This window comes from Amphibalanus amphitrite, unplaced genomic scaffold (assembly GCF_019059575.1).
Source record: "Amphibalanus amphitrite isolate SeventyFive unplaced genomic scaffold, NRLGWU_Aamphi_draft 000076F_arrow, whole genome shotgun sequence".
NCBI classification, from domain to species: Eukaryota; Metazoa; Arthropoda; class Thecostraca; order Balanomorpha; family Balanidae; genus Amphibalanus; species Amphibalanus amphitrite.
The window spans coordinates 854,859-873,921 of record NW_024881572.1 but is presented as its reverse complement, the minus strand read 5'-3'; the positions used below and the strand labels follow the sequence as shown (position 1 = coordinate 873,921).

General features: G+C 50.3%; 2 protein-coding genes across 4 annotated transcripts; one reads left to right on the top strand and one right to left on the bottom strand.

Annotated features, from left to right (window-relative positions):
- Positions 1-3,881: 3,881 nt before the first annotated feature.
- Positions 3,882-6,084, top strand: LOC122379390 (methyl farnesoate epoxidase-like). The gene has a single exon (XM_043361562.1). It carries the CDS (start codon positions 4,170-4,172, stop codon positions 5,658-5,660), a length of 1,491 nt encoding a protein of 496 aa, XP_043217497.1. The 5' UTR covers positions 3,882-4,169; the 3' UTR covers positions 5,661-6,084.
- A 693-nt stretch (positions 6,085-6,777) lies between these two features.
- Positions 6,778-18,809, bottom strand: LOC122379405 (probable sphingolipid transporter spinster homolog 1). Of its 3 annotated transcripts, XM_043361610.1 has the most exons (13): positions 18,430-18,567; positions 13,214-13,465; positions 12,153-12,290; positions 11,016-11,126; positions 10,521-10,683; positions 10,128-10,257; positions 9,702-9,863; positions 9,261-9,380; positions 8,912-8,924; positions 8,771-8,831; positions 8,315-8,399; positions 7,731-7,928; positions 6,910-7,550 (listed from the first exon to the last, which is right to left on the bottom strand). In XM_043361610.1, exons 2-13 carry the CDS (start codon positions 13,426-13,428, stop codon positions 7,462-7,464), a joined length of 1,485 nt encoding a protein of 494 aa, XP_043217545.1. In that variant the 5' UTR covers positions 13,429-13,465; positions 18,430-18,567; the 3' UTR covers positions 6,910-7,461. The 3 variants fall into 3 exon arrangements, with proteins under 3 accessions (XP_043217544.1, XP_043217545.1, XP_043217546.1); XM_043361609.1 differs by lacking the exon at positions 8,912-8,924 and having other exon boundaries at positions 6,778-7,550; positions 8,771-8,844; positions 18,430-18,809; XM_043361611.1 differs by lacking the exon at positions 8,912-8,924 and having other exon boundaries at positions 8,771-8,844; positions 13,214-13,488; positions 18,430-18,501.
- Positions 18,810-19,063: the final 254 nt, after the last annotated feature.

Sequence of the window (19,063 nt, the reverse complement as noted above, 5' to 3'; positions counted from 1 at the left end):
ATTTTATCATACACTTTTGTTGTCCAGAATGGTTGCACTATTGTTTGGTATCATATTATTCCATGTAAATATGGTAGTGTAAAGTCCGACCAACATGTTACCAGATTTGAAGCTGTTACGTTACCTAAGTACCTGTTTTTTACTGGCGTGGTGAATGTGTCACCTGGATTTTGTTTTGAGGTGCAGACCTAGTAACTCTGACTACATGGGTTTGAAGCTATTATCTATTCTGTTTTTACTGGCCTGGTGAATGGCGACCGATGTTGTCCGTGGATGGCACTGAAACAAATTTTGAGTGTTTTGTACAGTGTTTTAATACAATGCTGAGGGCTGAAAGTTGTCTTGTTTAGAGTGGTGAAAGTTCAGGATATGCCAGCCACCATGGTGGGTCAGAGTTAAATGTGTTGCAGTCAGTTCGGCTTCGGCAAGCACACGGATGGGCATACGCATCAAGACCTGCTCTGCCATACTTTCAGCCAATTTTACCTAGGTAAGTCTTTTCTTTTTTCTGCCAAAAGCTATGACATTGTGAATTTCAGCACTGTGGCCTGTGTGTAGCTTTCAGGAAAGCAATTCTAAATAAAGCTCTGATAAAGTGCAAAATCAGCAATGCAGCCCTCTATTACATTTTCTACAACATCTTACTTGTTCCTTGCATGGAGAGAAAAATGCAATGTTATGAATTCGTTTATTCACATAATTTGACAAGCATGCAGTTACCTACTACTATCACTGCACAAAACAGAGCAGAAAACATCAGTTGATCAAACACAAGACATAACAGAAGTTTACAACATAGGGCTGCCGAACCTGCTTCCTCCCACCACAGTTGATGCCATTTCCTAGCCTGGCTTGATGTGAGCACTGAATAGCTGCTTTGTCTAATTACAGCTCACTACCATTCAACTTAAACTACTCTCTTTAAAGTAAGAGTGAGAGCGTTCAGTGTTCATAGCAGCTCGACAGACGACAGAAAACAAACATCTTGACAAACCAACCAGTATTTGATTTGGCTAATGATTTATGTGCTTGTTGTATCATGGCCAAACTACTTTAACAGCAATAATCCCTGTTTCATCTTGATCTTGCTTTTATTTCCATTTGAACTCAGATCTTGAAACAATCATCTGAAGTGATATCAGATACTGGCTTCTGTTTCTCTTGAAAGCAAGTTAAAACAACAATGATAAACTAAGGCAGGAGATGTGAGTTGTGGCAGTAGATTTTTGATTCAACATATGTCAAGTCAACCTTATATTGCTTGAGATCTCTGTGACAGACAAACAAATATTTATAGTTTTTTGATAATTTGGATTCTTGGCTTGATTTAGCAGATCAGCTGTGAACCTTGACTTTGAAATCACATAAATGTCATGGTACCCGAACGAATCCTCGCATGACATTTCTTCGTAGCACAATTTTTCGTCCGCATTTCTTCGTCTACAAATCTTCGTCGGTGCATTTATTTGTCCCTCAATGCTTACTCTTGCATATATTTGCGTTGAAGAAGAAATGCGAGCCGATTTTCATATACCCTGGTGCGAGACAAAGTAATGCGATAGGTACGAATAAATGCCCTGACGAAGATTTGCAGACGAAGAATTGCGATACGAAGAAATGCCATAAGAATTGTCCTGGAACCCTTTATTGGCCATCATATATTGACCTTGATAAGATAAACGCATCATTCGCGCAATATTTGTCGCACTTTGATACCAAACTATTGCTTCCAAATGCCGACGTAAAGAAAACCTTTATGTGACGTCATAGAAACAGCGGATTTCCCAAAAAGTAAACAAAAATAAAAGTCTTATATCTCGAAAACGGGTGAATATTTTCCGGTAAAATTTGGTAGATGTTCATTTTCGCTCTTTGTGATTCACGCTACATCACTTTTATGCCAATTCATTAACTTTTTTGAAGGTGGGAGGGTCCCTTTAATGCGGAGTGATCGAAAAGAAGATGTCAATAGCTAAAGTTGCAGCTGCAAGGGTGACGACACATATAAGCTACATTCAAAGTTTCATTATAGTCTGGTTAATCGTTCCTAAGCTTCAGAAGCAGAACATACCCATGACTGAAACCGCACATTACTTCTGCTGTGGACTGTACCTACCTAGTATCGCGACGATTAAAAAGAACGTAGCTACTAGCTAAGCGTAGCCAATAGCCATTAAATGTCTCCCGTCTTTTTTCGACGATAACGTTTGAAAAAGACATGCTAAAAAACGATGAAAATACATTGGATGTGTTCAGATCTACGAAACGGATCGGTTGCCATGCAACCGATCTCACTTTGATAATGGGTCCGATTATTTAAGTTGACATTTTAGTGTCAAATTGCAGGTAATTCGACGCGTCTGGACGGGGAAGATACGATGCCGATGAAATTGATGTTAAGTTTTGAGTGGAAAGTTATTGCAGAAAAAATATTTTTCCCACGAACGTCAACTTCGACAGCTATTGCATTCTCGAGCCTAAACTGTTGACCTAAGGCGCAATCTGAGGACATTATTAACCCGCACCTATAGGGCTTCTACCACTGAACTCTATAATGCTCCTACTATTTCCACGCCCTGCTTGCTGGGGGGAGGTGTTTGAACATACCTTCCCTCTAACTCGGTCCCTTGGCCACATAGCGATACGCGGTAAGCGGTGTTTAGAGGAGCATTAAAATTCATGACGGAATAACCTCAGTCATTTCAGTCATTTTTCAGGTCAGGTCAAAGGTCAGGTCGCCAAAGCAGAGATCGCCGAAGATCAAGTTTCGCCTATTTCAATATTTTTTTTCTTTACAAATCGGCACATAATTCGAAAATGAATGAAGCTGTATACACGGTTTTGAGTGATTTGACCTCACGTCAACTGTTCGACTGCAGAGGACAGAGGGCAGAAACTGTCGACGTTGACAGTTTTTGCTGTGACTGTTTTTTGCAATAACTTTTCACTCAAAAATTGCATATTAATTTTACCAGTATCGTATTTCTCTTGTCGAGACACGTTGCAGGTATACAGTACCTATAATTTAACCTAAAGGTCAACTTCAAATTTGACCAGAAGTCAAGGCCATGACCTGGCCGGAATATGCTCTATTGCATATCAATCCTGTCAATCCGTACCGTGAAGCTGAATAAAAGACGATGTTTTTCATCACTCCAGCACGTCCCTATAAAAGCTATTGTCGAAAAACTGTTGCGGATATTTGATGACCTGAGAAGACCTCAAGGATATAAATACCTAGGGGTCACAGGTGCAATTTTCCGATTCAATGTTTCGTGTTTATCTGCAACCAGAGAAATTACGTAACATAATGCCTACATATTGTTGCCTCTATCGATAGCTGAAAGTTTCAAATCAATTGGTCAATCGGTGTAACCATGCGTAGCTATGCCAAACATTGGAACTTTACCTGACGTACGGTCACTTGAGGTGACCTGGTGACCTGACCTCAACGGCCTGGGTCTGATTTTTTTCGTAACATGTGTAGAAAAGATTGACCTCTGGTGACCTGACCTAGAAATGATCTGGAAACTTTTTTCACTTTTGACGCCCTTTCGAGCGTCGCTCACCGCGTGTCGCTACGTGGCCCAAGAGACGAGTTTGAACGGTTCACGCCCCTCCCCCCCCCCCGCTCCCCTAGCAGAGCTTGGAAGTTCAGAGGCCCAGCTGGGCACAGCCTAATACACACGTCCATTGAAAGCCACAGTTTCTCTACCATTACTTCAAATAATGTTGAATGAACAAAATCAAACGGTGCCATAGCTGATATGGATGGAAGCTGCTCAACGATATCCAGGGTGGCAACTGGCAATGCCCTCCGTCAATTCATTGTACCGACGCGAGCTGAAGCTGCTTTGTCCTTGGATTACCGAGCCAGGGACGGAGTCAGCGGCGCCTGGCCAGTCGGTCGGTCGGCGGAGGGCATGTGTAAACAGTGTGTGCCCATGCTGGGACGGCAGTGAGAGCTGCTCGGCAGCGAGGGTCTGCAGGGAGATACGCCGGGCTAATTTCCCAGCCAGACTCGCTGAGGATTGTGAGAGACAGTGGTGTGATGTGGCCTGTGCCGCTAGTTATATAACCGGTCCGGGTCGGTAGTGACGTTGGAGTCAGCGGCGTACCGAGTCCGAGTGTGAGCCATCCTGTGCGGTTCGCGTGTCGCCGTGGCAGTGATGGCCGCTTTACTCTGGCTGGGTCTGGCGCTGTCCGCCCTGTTGGCCTGGGTGTGGGTGCACCGTCCTAAGCGGCCGGCCAACTTCCCGCCGGGACCGCCGTGCGTGCTCGTGTTCGGCTCGCTGTCCGCCACGCTGGAGCTGTTCACCATGGGCGTCCGGCAGGCGCTGCGCAAACGGCGCCGTCTCTACGGCGACATCAACGGCGCGGTCTCGCCCACCGGTCTGGGCATAGTGAACCTGTGCAGCCACGAGCTGATCCGGGAGGCCAGCGCCATGCCCGAGCTGAGCGGCCGGCCCGAGATCCTGCCGCTCCTCGTCCGCAGCTACATGAAGAAGATGGGCATCATCTTCAACGACGGCGCCGTATGGCGCGAGCAGCGCCGGTTCGCGCTGCGCCACCTGCGCGACCTGGGACTCGGCCGCAAGGACATGGAGGAGGGCATCCTCGGCGAGTTCGAGCACCTCCGGCGAGACATGGAGCTCCTGGAGGGACGCCCGCTGCAGGTGCTCGGGTACTTCAACCTGACCGCGCTGAACATCCTGTGGCGCGTGGTGGCCAGCACCCGCATCGACCCGTCCGACCCGGAGGCGCGCCTCTACGTCCAGCTCGTCAAGGAGTTCTTCGAGATGATCAGGCCGACGAGCCCGCTGGGCATTGCGCCGTGGCTGCGGCACATTGTGCCCGAGTGGAGCGGCTTCTCGGCGCTGGAGCGCCAGCGAGAGGTCATCAACGCCACATTCCTGCGGCTGCTGGCCGAGCACCGCGCCACGCTGGACCGCGACCACCCGCGCGACCTCATGGACCACTTCCTCATAGAGATGGAGACGACGGACGCGGCCGAGCGCGGCTTCACCGAGCTCAACCTAGCTGTCACTGGCATGGACCTGTTCATCGCCGGCATGGAGACGACGTCCACGCAGCTGAGCTGGGCGCTGCTCTACATGGCCAGCCACCCGGCCGCCCAGCGGCGCGTGCAGGCCGAGGTGGACCGCGAGCTGGGTGGCCGGCGGCCCAGCGGCGCCGACCGGGCGCGCCTGCCACTCACCGACGCCACGCTGATGGAGGTGATGCGGCGCGCCACCGTGCTGCCGCGCGCCGTGCCGCACGCGGCCGCGCGCGACTGCCACCTGGCCGGCTACTCGCTGCCGCGCGGCACTGTCGTGCTCATGGACCTGGACGCGGTGCACATGGACGCGAATCACTGGGGAGACCCGGATAAGTTCCGGCCCGAGCGCTTCCTTCGCGAGGACGGCTCCGTGCGCCGCGACGAGCACCTGATGCCGTTCGGAGTGGGCCGCCGCTTCTGCCTGGGCGAGCCGCTGGCCAGGGCCGAGCTGCTGCTGCTCTTTGTCTCGCTGTTGCAGCACTTCACGTTCGAGCCCGTCGAAGGGGAGACGCTCGACCTGGACGGCAATTACGGTGCGCTGCTGCCACCGCACCCGTTCCGACTCATCTGTCGGCCACGGGCTGCACAGCCGCAGCAGTAGTCTCCAGATGTGCGCCATCAAGCACCGGCGACTGGAGCAGCAGCATTCAAGGTATTGATATCCGCTGCCTCGAACGCTAACTATGTACTACAAGGAGCCGTAACTATGTTTCATGGGACCATTTCCCTTGTGTATCCGGGCTCCGGGGATAAGTAGCGAGCTGACGAGGAGGCTGGTAACATTGTCCACAATTTTACATGTTTGGGGCGGCACTATATACCGAGTATCGACGTTTATTATTTTAGTCGAGTGAATGATTACAACCCGTCCCCTTACGGTACCTATAGTTGATTGCAAAGCAAGCAACTATATCGTTGCTTGCTAGGCATTAGGCATCATTAGGCAGAGCGAAATGAACCGAGGGCATTAGCACTGTAATGCAAGGACCAGAAGATTTCAACAAAATACAAATTTTGTCGCAGTAGGTCTCTGTTTTACTTTGGCCAATTCGCAATTAATCTGTTTGCTTGTTTATATCTTCATGATATAGCGATTAGCGTTATGTATTATCTGACAAAAAACAAAAAAAATGGAGAAGCCCCATAATAGGTACGACAACCATCGGGATGTCAAGTACCCACATTTTCTAAACGGCTTTTAAACGTAAACTGAAACGGTTATTTAAAGCCCAAACGTATGCACTAATGTCGTTTTTATGCATGTCCTTAGAAATGGCTTAGTTTGGGGAGTTCGGCGATTACATAAGTTATGTCCTAAGTTATGTCCTGTTAGTTAAGTTAAGTCCTTTCATGTTTCAACTTCAAGCCCCTATGATTCCTCATAGTTAGGCCTAAGATAGTTGCGGAGCTATTTCTATGTCTCGGATATGTCGGAGTAAAAATGTTTCTTTACCTACCACTAAGTGCCTGACGGTCATCAGCCATTACCCGGGATGTCGGTGATAAATACCAAATTGTACCTTTTCCTTCCACTACACCAAAACCCATTATAATAGCCGTTTTCACGACGGGCTATCTGGCGAATGCACCTAATTTGACCAAATCTGCACTAAATCTCTTTTACAACAAATATCTTCATATCATGAATTTATATCAGTGCTTTAACCGACAATAATGTCCTTAATTCAGTAGTGACCTTTTCCTCGTAGTTTAAAAAGTTGAAGCAAAACACTTGTTTATTGATAATTTCGAGCACAGCTCTTTATCAGAATAGCAAGCTTAAAATGCAAGACATTTTTACTGTACTTAAGTACCTACTTATGTACTGACAGACTCCTCACCAAGGATAATATTTTGCACCATACTATTTGAATATATTGACGAGTAACAACAACAAAAAAAAAATACCTACCTATATATTGGGAACAGTAGGCGTCGGCTTAAACGACCAGTTCATATCTGTGACAACATGAACGCATACAAAATAGTCCCTACGACACAGTTTCCATATATTATCAGCTACGCATGTAATACGATCCATCGCTCGTGGCAGGGACGACTTCTGGCTTCTGCTTCCAAGTAAGAGAGCGTGTAAATCCTGTTCAGCACTCGAAACTCAGGCCCAAGTGCAACCAGTCGCCAACAGCTCACTAAAGAACTCAGTACTGCGAACCGAGCGAAATGAACCGATCACGATAACTGGCGATCTGAATGCGAGCCTTTACAGTAACGACAAACAGCTGACGTCTGAGTTCTCAGAGGGCTCTCAGTTTCCTGAGCTATCCGGGAGTTGGGAATTATAGTTGAGAGCTCAGACACACTGTGAACCTAGGCTGAGAGCTGAGCAGAAACTCTGCGAGTAAAGCCTTAATTGATTCAAAAGGACGGCACCTGAGAGTTGGTCATGATTCAGTCATCTCCTCCTGAGCGGCGGCGGGCGGCTGGCCGTCCCGGCGGAGCGCGAACGCCGTCAGCAGGAACACCACAGAACCTGGGCGGAGAGGCAACGGGGAGGGTCAATACAATATATCACTCCTTACTATGTATGTATGATAAAGTAAGAGATCGAGCTAATATATGCCTAAACTTTAAAAGTATATTCCCGAACGCTGGGCGATATAAATACCACGTCTATGTATGGATGGCCGTATGCACGGTCGTCCGGACTCACTGGCGAAGTACATGCCCGGGTAGAGCACGTAGAGGGCGTCCCGGTAGCCGATGACGTCGCCGAGCCCGTCCACCGCCAGCGGCATGTTGCCGCCCACGTTGTTGATGATGAAGAGGAAGATGGCGACCGTGGAGGACTTGACGTCGGGCTCGACCAGCTCGACGACGATGGCGAGCACCACTCCGAACCACATCTCGGCTGTGGTAGTGGCGGGCAGACGGGGACACTCAGCAGTCAGCACGTCAGTCACAGTCCATATACGGCCATTTACCTCGGTGTCATTCGGTGTTTATCCCATCATAGTTAGAATGCCAACATATGCATCGTTTACGGTCTTTTCTGCCATATTAATTAAACTGAAATTAATGCTACTGAAAGGGACGTTCACACTCTATGTTTATTGACCACTTGTAGATAGGTATTCGAGACCCAGGCATTCAGGCTTGACGATTACAGGATACTCCGCCCGAGCGCCTGTTTAGAGAACCGATCAGTAGGGATGGATATCACATCATGACCTTAGGATCTAATCAGGCGATATGCTTCGATACGAGTGTCGCCATGTCGCGCGCCTCTGCACGTACCGAACAGATAGGCAGTGAGGAGGCTGACGAAGCACCACTGCGGCGGAAAGTACAGCACGCCAACCGCGAACGGCGTGGCCACCAACTGAAACGGAGCGGGAGCGTACCAACGGTACTGTGTGAGACTGGACACCAAGGAGACGGATCGGCGGCGTAAAAACGTTACCGTGTGGCCACAGACTGAAACGGAGCGGCAGCGTTAACATGTTACTGTGAGGAACTGGACAGCTGCTGTGACCGGGCGGCGCAATTTTTGCAGGAAACAGGCAATAGCCGTAATGCTTTACGATTGTCTAAGGCATTCCTAATGGAAAAGTCGTAAAATGGCCTCACATCGAAGCCACCGAAATTGAAAATGTCATATTGCAAACAGCCTTCAACTTTCTAACTACATTGCGTGATCCAGCTTTGAGATTGCAGCTTTTAGGTAGGGAGTCTCGTATTTCCCGTTCGTACCTGACTGGCCGAGAGCACCCAGATCCTGGCCCGGAGTCCGATCCGCTTCACCAGCCGGTCACTAACCACACCGCCTGCCGGACACGAACAAACAACCATCACTAACCACACCGCCTAACGGACACGAACAAACAACCATCACTGACCACACCGCCTAACGAACACGAACAAAACATCACTGACCACACCGCCTGCCGGACACGAACAGATATCACTGACCTTACTTACATCGGACACAGAAACACACAGCAGTCCCTCTGTCACACTCTCTGACAGACACCCCCTGTCGGACACGTGCATACAAACAAACAAACAAACAAACAAACAAACAAACAAACAAACAAACAAACAAACAAACAAACAAACAAACAAACAAACTTCACTAGTTGCAGTCCGTGTCGAACACAAATACGTAACGATGGCTGCTTGACCATCCAGATTCGGACAGACTGACTGGGTACCTACTGACAGACAGACAAACAGGACTGACCTACGGTGACACCGATGGAGCCGCCGACGATGCTGACCCAGGAGAGCCACAGGCCCAGGTCGGCCGTCGGGTAGTAGGTCTGGAAGTACAGCTGAGTGTTTGTCGACCAGCAGAACCCAGCTGCGGGGTAGACAAAACAATCGGATAAATGGACTAGTTAGTTAAACCGGTATGTGTACGCCCTCAGATCACTGCGCCGTAGATATTCCTATTTCGACGAAAACGAGGATAACTCAGAGGTTACTATACCCATGGTTATCAAAAGGTAAGCTATCAATAGGATAATCACTCGTAAATCGTAACATAAAGATGTATACTGCTCCATGCACTTAGATTGTGATCATCAGCTACCCCAAGCGCGGAATTTCAAAATCGTCCAATGAAAGCATCACCGACAAGTTTATATTTTGGTCCAGTACAAATTTGCAGTTTCGCACTGACCGGTGTGTCGCATGGATGCGCCGAGCAGCAGCAGCAGGATGCTCGGCTGCAGGAACACCCGCAGCTTGTCCACCACGAACCGGCTCCACCAGCCGGCGCGCGGCCCGACGCCCTCGGCGGCCTCCGCGGCGGCCACCGGTGCCGCCTCCGACTCGGAGGTCTCTGTGGGCAGCGGACAGGGGCGCTGGGAGTCAGGACGGGACATCGGACAGGGGCGCTGGGAACTGGACGTGCTAACACTACAGGATTCCTCCTTCTAGTGCGGTGGTTTGTGTAACGCTGGATCTTTGAAAACGTAGGACACAATCACGACTCGATAGATATTGCAGTGTAAGAACTGTTTTACGGCGCATCCTGATTATATCCCGTGGTGTGTGACGCTGCGGTACTGCGTTTATCACGGTAGTGCCGTCCGTTCTTCCGTACTTATCCGGTAGAGGTCGTGTTCTCCGTCGCTGAGCGCTGCCTGTCTGGTCCGCGGGTCGTGAGCCGTCAGGTGGAGGCAGCACAGGACGGCCCCGGGAATGGCCGCCACGTAATACGCCCATCGCCAGCTCTGTCCCAACACCGAACACCGCGTCAGTGCTCCGAACACCACGTCAGTGCTCCGAACACCGGGTCAGTGCTCCGAACACAGCGTCAGTGCTCCGAACACCACGTCAGTGCTCCAGACCACAAAATACGACCCACTACTACAGGCGCGCAAACGGACCGTGGATGACCGTTCGGTCGCATACAGACATTTGTTTGGACACAAAACAATAATTAATCCTAGCACTTGGCAAGCAAGTTCGTATCACGTCCCAGGCGGTTGCCCACCTGTCCCATGATGTCGGCCGCCGAGACGTAGTTGCCGATGGCGTAGGAGATGCCGTAGCCGAAGTAGATGCCCCAGGTGAAGATGGACATGGCCATGCCGCGCAGCTGCGGCGGAAACTGGTCCGATATCATGCCGGAACTTAGTGGCGCGAAACCCGCCTCCCTGCAGGGACACACGGGACTCAGATTGCGCGAACCTCGCCTTGCAGTAGGACACAGGGGACTCAGGTTTGGCGGAAACGGGCGGGACGTAATTTTTCACACAGCGAACGGGAAAAATATCGAAGCTCGTCACCAACGAAAATAAAATAAACAGCACAGCCCAGCACTGAAAATTTTGGTCCTCAATTAATGCCCCGGCTCTTACTCTCTTAGTACTCAACTGGCCCGGCTCTTACTACAGAGCGCACCAACCATCCCACCCGGGAGGTCCTGGCCACGGTTCGATGCCGATTGCCGGGCGTCCGTGGCCGGTCCCGGTGCACGTGCACTCACCCGGCTGCGGTGCACATTCTGAAGAGCACCAGGTGCCAGTACTCGGTGGCGAACCCCATCAGGAAGGTGGAGACGGTCAGCAGGGCGGTGCTGAACGTCAGCAGACGCTGTCTGAGGACCGACACGCACAGAGAACAACAGACAGTCACACAGAGTAACACAGGAACACACAGTCAGAGTCAGTTACACAGGGTCAGACAACAAACTAACCAAAAAACGCAGCACTCAATCCGGTCCAAGCCGAGAGTTGAAGTAGTTCAACAGTAACAGTAATCGTTTAGAAAACGTCTAGCAAGTCGTTTAACGTCTAGCGTTTTATTGATTTCAGCTTTTAATACAAAGGCTGAATTAAGAATCAGGGCATTTGATACGGCTAGTCATTCTTCATTCAGGAGAAAGTTATTAAACCTGTTTATCAAAGGACAATTGTATTTTTTATTTGGCATTCAAACTGATTAAAATTGCACTGATATCAAAACATACGTTAACCAAAAAGGGCTATTACTTATTAAATGAGAACATTGATAGCTGCATAGCATTTTGTGACGGAACGAGATAAAATAATCACATTCACTCGAAGGTTAAAAGTATCTGTACGTTTAAAGTTAAAAACGGTAAACGGTAAATAGTAAACGTTTACCATCAAACATGTAACGTTAAACGTTCTTGTTCCTCCTTTTCATGATTTAATGTATAGTAGGAGAAAAGGATATCATCCACTCCGCTTCTGTAAGCGATAACTTTTCCGTGTGGTTTATCATTGAGCTGTGAGTGAGCGTATAGATAGGCTGTACCGCAATGACTGAAAGCCGTGGAAGTTATACTGTGCCGCAGCGCTCTGAACCGAGGCTGGGCGGCTGGCCGCAGCGTTTGCGAGCCAGCCTCCTTAGCCCGTTGATAACAGATAACGGAATATAACATGAACCTACAATCGAACCCACCCAATAAGCACCAAATGGGTAAAATCTTTGTTTTCTGCATATAAGATAGGTATCCCAATTACAGGATTCCATTGCTGTTCCATTGACGTGTTGATATAGGAGCCGCCGTGAGCTGCCGTGAGCGAGAGTACTGAGTAGGTACGTTATTGTTCCACTTACCTATTGAAGGAGTGTGTCAGTGTCACTGCTCACCTACCTGTTGTACGAATCAGCCAGACTGCCGAACACCAGGCCGGCGAGAGTGAAGGCTCCTATGAAGGCCGGCCCGGCCAGCACCTGGTACTGGATGCCCAGACCCGTGTAGGTCCACTCGCAGGCGTCCACTGCCGTGCAGCTGCCCGAGGAGCGGGGGTCAGGTCAGCGGTACCTACAGCTGCCCGGGGAGGTCAGTCCACTGCCGTACAGCTGGCAGCTGCCCGGGGAGCGGGAGGTCAGGTCAGCGGTACCTACAGCTGCCCGGGGAGGTCAGTCCACTGCGGTGCAGCTGCCCGGGGAGGTATGGTCAGCTGCTCAGGAAGCGGGAGGTCAGTCCAGAGGTCACATCAGCTGTCCGGCGAGCGGGAGGTTAACCCAGCTGACCGGGAAGGTCCATCCAGAGGTCAGCGAAGCTGTCCGGGGAGCAGTTCAGAGCTACCTCTTTGGGTAGGGGTCAACATCGGGCGTTTGCATGATTTCATTCAGCAAGAAAGGAAATAAACGATTTCGTTGATGCAGTTTCTAAGATTTATTCAACTGACACACCCCCGGAAACCTCCACTGATCATTGATCAATAAACAAAAACTGTTAGCCGTGACACCGGCCTTAGGTACACAAATATTCGACGCGTGCGTCGAGCCCTGGCATGTGTCATAAGATAAGCAAACAATCGTGGTGTGGCTGTCTGGCCGTGCTCTGTTCAAGGTGACACTGAGTACGTGTCCCCACACCACATCTCCGGAATTTCAGTTACCATCAGTGGATAGCTCCTGGTAGCTATCACAAGGGCAATATCATTAACAGTGTCGCGGTGTCCGGCCCACTCGGGCTCCGGACGTCGGAGCCGGACAGCCCGAGCCTAGCTACCAGCCCCGGAATTGTGGCAGTATGCGAGTATAAATGTGTTTGTCTGTCTGTCTGTCTGACTTTCTCACTCTCAGTCTGTCCGTCCGTCTGCATATTTAGCCGGCAGTCCGTTTGTCCGTCTGTCTGTTACCTGCTGTTGCCGGTAAAGGTGTAACAGTCGGCGCCGGGCCTGACTTTGTCTATCCGTCTGTTACCTGGTATTGTCGGTAAAGGTGTAGCAGTCGGCGCCAGCGTCGGTGGCGTTCTCACGCTCCACGCAGCCGATGTCGCCGTAGTGGAGCTCCTGCGCCATCTGGCGGCTGACGATGCCGACCAGGAAGTGGGAGAGCTCACCGGTGATGTAGGTGGCCGTCATGAGCGCCAGGTGGTACCAGCGGTACCAGGCGCCCGGCCGGGACCGACCCCACATGGCGCCGCACGGGTCACACCGAGGGCGACAGAGGTCACTGCGGCGACGGCGCGGGTCAGTCTGTGATGGTGATCGGAACGTTTTAATGAACAGTACACGGGCTCCAATTAAACACGACGGCTGTCCCCAGTTAAGTTATAGTAGGAGCATGTGCAACACAATCATTTTCGGTATCTAAAATAACAAATAATTTTACTGCTTCACATCTCAACCGTTTAAAGGTAGTGTGCCACCTTTGAAAGATTTCCCATTTTATTTTTCCTAGGATAAGAAGCTTCTGTTTTTACCTAATATCGCAAAAAAAAATCAAAAATGGGCCTGGAATAGTGCCTTTTTCGCCTAAAAGTTTTTCGGTTTTTAGATATGTATAACAACTGTAGTGGGCTCACCTGCAAACAGGCGTCGGGCAACAATCGCGAATGCGGCGCACTTGTGACAATAAGCAAAGGTCATTATAGTGTTACGACCATACGACGTACGGGAATGAGTTATCAGCTGTCTAATCGTAGACAACACAATGTCGAGCCTTAAACTGTAAGCCCGTATTGGTATTGTTTCTTTTATTTGGCTGTCGAACATTATTTATGGTTTGAAATATGATTTTATGTAAAATAATTGATATGAAAAAGCCGTCTTATAAGTTATGACCCCATTTCACCACACGCAAGTGGCAGAAATGACAATGATCAGCTGACGCATTTTTCTTGGCCGAAGTCAGAGCGCGCGGCCCGACGCACCACGCGTATTTGGAAATTCCGACCTCGACGAGCATCAGAAGCCACCTAACAGGCGTGTTCGAAACCGCAGGAGATGATGATGAACGGGTTTATCGAAACTTGATTGGATGAGCATATCGGTAATAGCGATTTCAGTGTGTGCATTTATTGTTCATAGTGGTGTGAAATGTGGTTGGGGTACGACCGACAACCCGTCGGGGCGAATTTCGCACTGGGGTACTCAAAATTTGAAGAATTTACAGGCATCGGTAGGATTGTGATTGCAGGATTGCAAAATCCTGATTGCATTCCTTTTTGGTGGACTGCACCTGGATTTGAAATCCATTCCAAAAAACAGGATTTGATTGCGGATTGGATTGCATCATACTTCCATTTTTTGCAATCCAATCCGGATTGTGTTTGATTAGTGCTTTGAAATGGTTCGTTGCGATTGAAAATTATTAGATCGGCTTCATTGGCTTAATGTACTTTCACTGGCGGTCGCAGGGGGGGGGGGGGGCCACGGGGGCCATGGCCCCCCCTTTGGTGCTGAAAGGTGGGGCCATACTATCTTTTGGCCCCACCTTTCAGATCGAACAAAAGTCCTAGAAAAGCTGTTCGTATGTTTCATTTTCTTTCTTGCGCCATCAAAGAACGTAAATTTCACTCATGAGTGGGCTCAGTTTCGCATTCTGCCAATTTGGCGGTCAGCGTCGCTGGCACCGGTTCACGAGTATGGCCGGATCTTATATGGAATATCAGCGTGGGTTTACTTAAGGCTCTCGTAGGCCCAGCATTCAGCAATGGCTGGCATGAGACCCTCTTCGGCAGTGGCGGGTGGGGTCTGCTAAAGGAGATTGGCTCCAAGACACTAAAGTAAGACCTCAAGGGTTGGTGCTGTGCACCTCAGAAGCCCGGTGGTGATGCCGAATGCCGGCTTGGTTTCTTAAGGATTAGCGTGGGACCTTCGGGGCCTGCATAGAGTTTGCATGAGCTATTATGTAATCTCAGAGGCATGTGTGTAATGTGTACACAGTGGCGGTCGCGGGGGGCCGGGGGGGGCATCAGGGCCATGCCCCCAAAGGTCAATAAAGGGGGCCATCATATCATTTGACACCCCCCCCCCTCAAACAACAAATGGGCCCCCATATAGGTGTATGGGGCCCTGGCAATTATTCGATCGTCACGAGGCTAAAAAAAAAAACACGCCAAGCTATTAATATAGCTCCCACACCGGTCTTTGAGCGTCCTTCACTGACCTTTGAGGGAACTTCAGTGGCGGTCAAGCGCCCACGTTGACCGCTAAGAGCCTACATCAACCTCTGAGGCCCCACATCTGGCCTATGAGGGCCCCTAACCGGCCTCAGGGGTCCCAACCGGCGTCTGAGGGTCTCACACCGGTCTCTGGTGGCCTTATTTCTGTCTCTGGTGTCCCAAGATGAACTTTTAGGTGCCAATAAGGGCCCCGCACTGGCTGCTGAAGACCCGATGCCGGCCTCTAAGGGTCTGCACTGGCCCCTGAGGAGAGCCCATCTTGGCCTTTGAGGGCCCTCTGCTGGCCTCTGGGGTCCAACGACGGCTAATGCCGGTCTTTTAGGGCCCCACGCTGACCTCTGAGGGCCCATGTTGGCCTGTAATGAGTAAGGACCCACATTAGCCTCTGAGAGCCCAACTCGGTCTCTGATGGTCTCAAACTACTGGCCTTTGTAGTTTGCAGGTCCTGTACTGGTCTCTGAGGGCCCTAAACTGGCCTCTACATGAAAACATACATGGGTGGGTTTCTGAAGATCAGAGGGCTCACGCAGTCTCCGGCACAGCCTTACGTTGGTCCTGATCGAGATTGCTTAAATTGCTTTACGTCCTGATGGTCCCGCGCTGATTCCCTCATATTTCGACGTCGGGTCCCCATGAGCCGGTGTGAGTCCTGGGGCTGGCAGAGACTGATGAAGTCCTTAGGGCTCAGGGCCAGTCTTTTTAGCAGTAGGACTACGCAGGTTGAGTGAGCCCCAACAGAGCCGTTGCGAAGCCCCGCAGGAGTCGCGCGCGGCCCTCAGCTGCCAATTCTGAAAGCTCGGAACCTGTGGGGGTCTCCAGAGGTCGGTGTACCTACTCTCCCGCCGCCACACAACTAGGTACCTATATGGGTAAATGTCATAGTCTAAAAATGCTCTCTGGGTTTCACATGCTTGTTCAAAGCAAGAGGTATCTGTACTTTTTAGCAAGAGGTACCTACCTATCTGTACTTTTCCGAATTGTTTTATAGTGGTAAGGTCATGAATCCGCGTGCCTGACCTTCCAGTATACCTATGCTACACCGATCCGTCGTCATGGTGCAGCAGCCCGACCGGTGGGCACACCGTGAGACGGTAAATGGAACTGGTGATTTTGCCTTAAATTGAGCTCAAAGATTTCACGCAAGAATGAGATGGATGAAGCATAAGTAATGCCAACTGTGCGGCGCCTCGTGGACGTAAAAAATTAGCCGATCACCCCCCCCCCCCCCTCCCGGTGACGATTAAATGTTATGTCCCGCGAGTGTGACTTTGGCCCCCCCTTTTGCTAGCGGCTGCGACCGCCAGTGTGTACTTTGCTATCAAGGGCTTTACATCTAAACTTGAAATGATTTAAACGCTTTTAATTTAAACGCTCAAAATAATATACGCTGATGAACTACATAGGAAGGGCAAAGTTACGTATTTGAGGGCGAGTTTCAAAAATATAAAACACTGGTTGGGTAGAGGTTTCAATGTGGGGGGTGTTTGAGGCAAAAAATATTTCCCATAAAATACCTGTGCCTTAGATAGGAATTACTCGCAAGACTAGGTACTAGAAATGGGTGATTTGGGGATGGAGGCACGGCCCTATGCCCCCCTCCCTCCCCCAGATCCACTAGTGCACATAATAATACAACAGGATTGCAAAAAAGGATTGCGGATTTGATCTCAATCCAAGTGAAAAAGGGGATTGCGGGTAGGAATGCAATCCACTTCGGCACTAGGAATGTGGATTGGGAATGCAATCCTTTCAAAAAGGATTTTACCAATGCATGAGAATTTAAGACGTTTCCATGAGTTTTGAAGGTATGGATAAGTTCTAAAAAATCCGGTTCTCCTTATCTGGGCCATTAACTCCATACGGTCCAAGAAAGCTGGCACACTACCTTTAAACAAACTTGGACGCGGGGCACGGCTAGGATCATGAGCCTGTCCGTTTAAAATGATAACAACGATACATCAGATACGGTGCCCCGAGACGGGGCAGATCGCCCGCCGGTAGTGCGCAGTCAGACAGGGTCCAACACGCGACACCTCCATCCGGGAGGGCCGACACGGACAACGCCTCATGAGCCGTCAACAGCTCGATGGAAATACCGCACCACACTGAGACTTCCACTCTGAGTCCGAGGTCGGTGGGAGCTAATTGCTCGTCCCGCCGGCTAGTATAAGCTGAGTGCTGACACAACCGTCTTTTTTGCGCACGCCTAGCAAGGAACGTCTGTGGAATAACTCAGCCCAACAGACCCACTGCAAACGACCTGTAAAGCGGATACAAGTTTTGGCAGGCCAGTTATTTCTAAGCGATTCAGGCTAGGGATATCAATAAGAGACCAATTCCCGGTAACCGTTAATGTTAAAAGCATTTACAATTTCGGATATCTCAATATGCGAGATTTTTGAGGTCTCGACCAGTGACAATTTATTCACACCTTGAACTGGGGACGTGACGGCGCAATTTAGTAGATGCCTGCAGGTACCTATATTTAAACAGCGACAGCCAACAATAGGAGCCATAGTGTCTGAGAGCTGCAGACGGCGAGGTCCATTGTGTGGTGAGGACGACTAAAGTGCTCAGTCATCTCGGAAAAGATCGTACCATATCGCACCACCCGAGTTCGGGAGGATCCTGACCTAGAAGTCGTTCGCACTTGACCCGTATCGCTCCCAGCCCAGATAACACTGAGAATATTACGCTGAAAGCCACTGATTGTTGTGAGGCATAAGAAAACTCATGGAAAAATGAAAATTAAATCATGCCGACCCACGATCTATCCCAAGCACGTCAAACGGGTGCACACTTCCAAAGCGGATGCACACGCATGCGTGTTCGCCTGCACTTATGCCTGAATTACAGGTTGTTCACAAACACGCACATACGAAAATCCCACACATGCTGCTGCACACTGGTGTACACAGGTGCACGCGACCTTATGGTGGTGGCTAGGGGTGTGGCTGAAGGGCGGGTCCGCGCTGAGCTCCGAGAACGGGTCGGACGGAGAGACACTCACCGGACCGCTGATTCAGCCGCCTTCCGTGAATCCGACCGGGACCTCCCTCCCGGCACGCTCGACACCGCGACCTGTCTGCCCAAAGCGCGCGCCGCCGCCGACCTCTGACCGGCGGATCAGCCGACCGGCCCGGAGCGGCGGGAACGCACAGTCGCACAGTCATCGCACAGTTCGGCCGGCGCTCGGTAGGTGGAGGCACCACCACTACCAGCGCCGCCGGGTCTACTATGTATTATGCAATGTCGTGTCACAGTGTCTGCCACTGTATTGACCATGGGTTAGGTCCCAACTGCAGCCCTGTCCTCAGAATCCTACCGTGACTCTAGTATCGTGTACCGACGACTATCCCTAGTGTTCCGGGCCGCTTGGACACCGATTAACGAGAATAACGAGAAATGGGGCACGGAGTTCCTCGAAGTAATCCCCTTTACCCTCTGGCTATGGGCGGCTGAGCTCAGCGAATCACTGGTGAGCCGCTGCTGTGGTGGCCTCAAGGCCCAACGTCCCGTCTCCCCAACTACAGCAACCCTCACCCTGGCTGCCAAACATTGCGTCATCGGATTGTAATCACGTCAGGTTATCACCTTGTCCGAAGGTAGCCCCTGAAACTGAACCAGAATCGAAGAATATGTCT

What these genes read in the sequence shown, in the direction of transcription:
- LOC122379405 (XM_043361609.1), bottom strand. Translation starts at nt 13,428, where the DNA reads ATGTGGGGTCGGTCCCGGCCGGGCGCCTGGTACCGCTGGTACCACCTG. An exon ending in CTGGCTGATTCGTACAACAG is followed by an intron (nt 11,127 to 12,152) that starts GTAGGTGAGCAG and finishes GTCGGTCCTCAG; the next exon opens with ACAGCGTCTGCTGACGTTCA. An exon ending in CCCGGGCATGTACTTCGCCA is followed by an intron (nt 7,551 to 7,730) that starts GTGAGTCCGGAC and finishes CTCTCCGCCCAG; the next exon opens with GTTCTGTGGTGTTCCTGCTG.
- LOC122379390 (XM_043361562.1), top strand. Translation starts at nt 4,170, where the DNA reads ATGGCCGCTTTACTCTGGCTGGGTCTGGCGCTGTCCGCCCTGTTGGCC.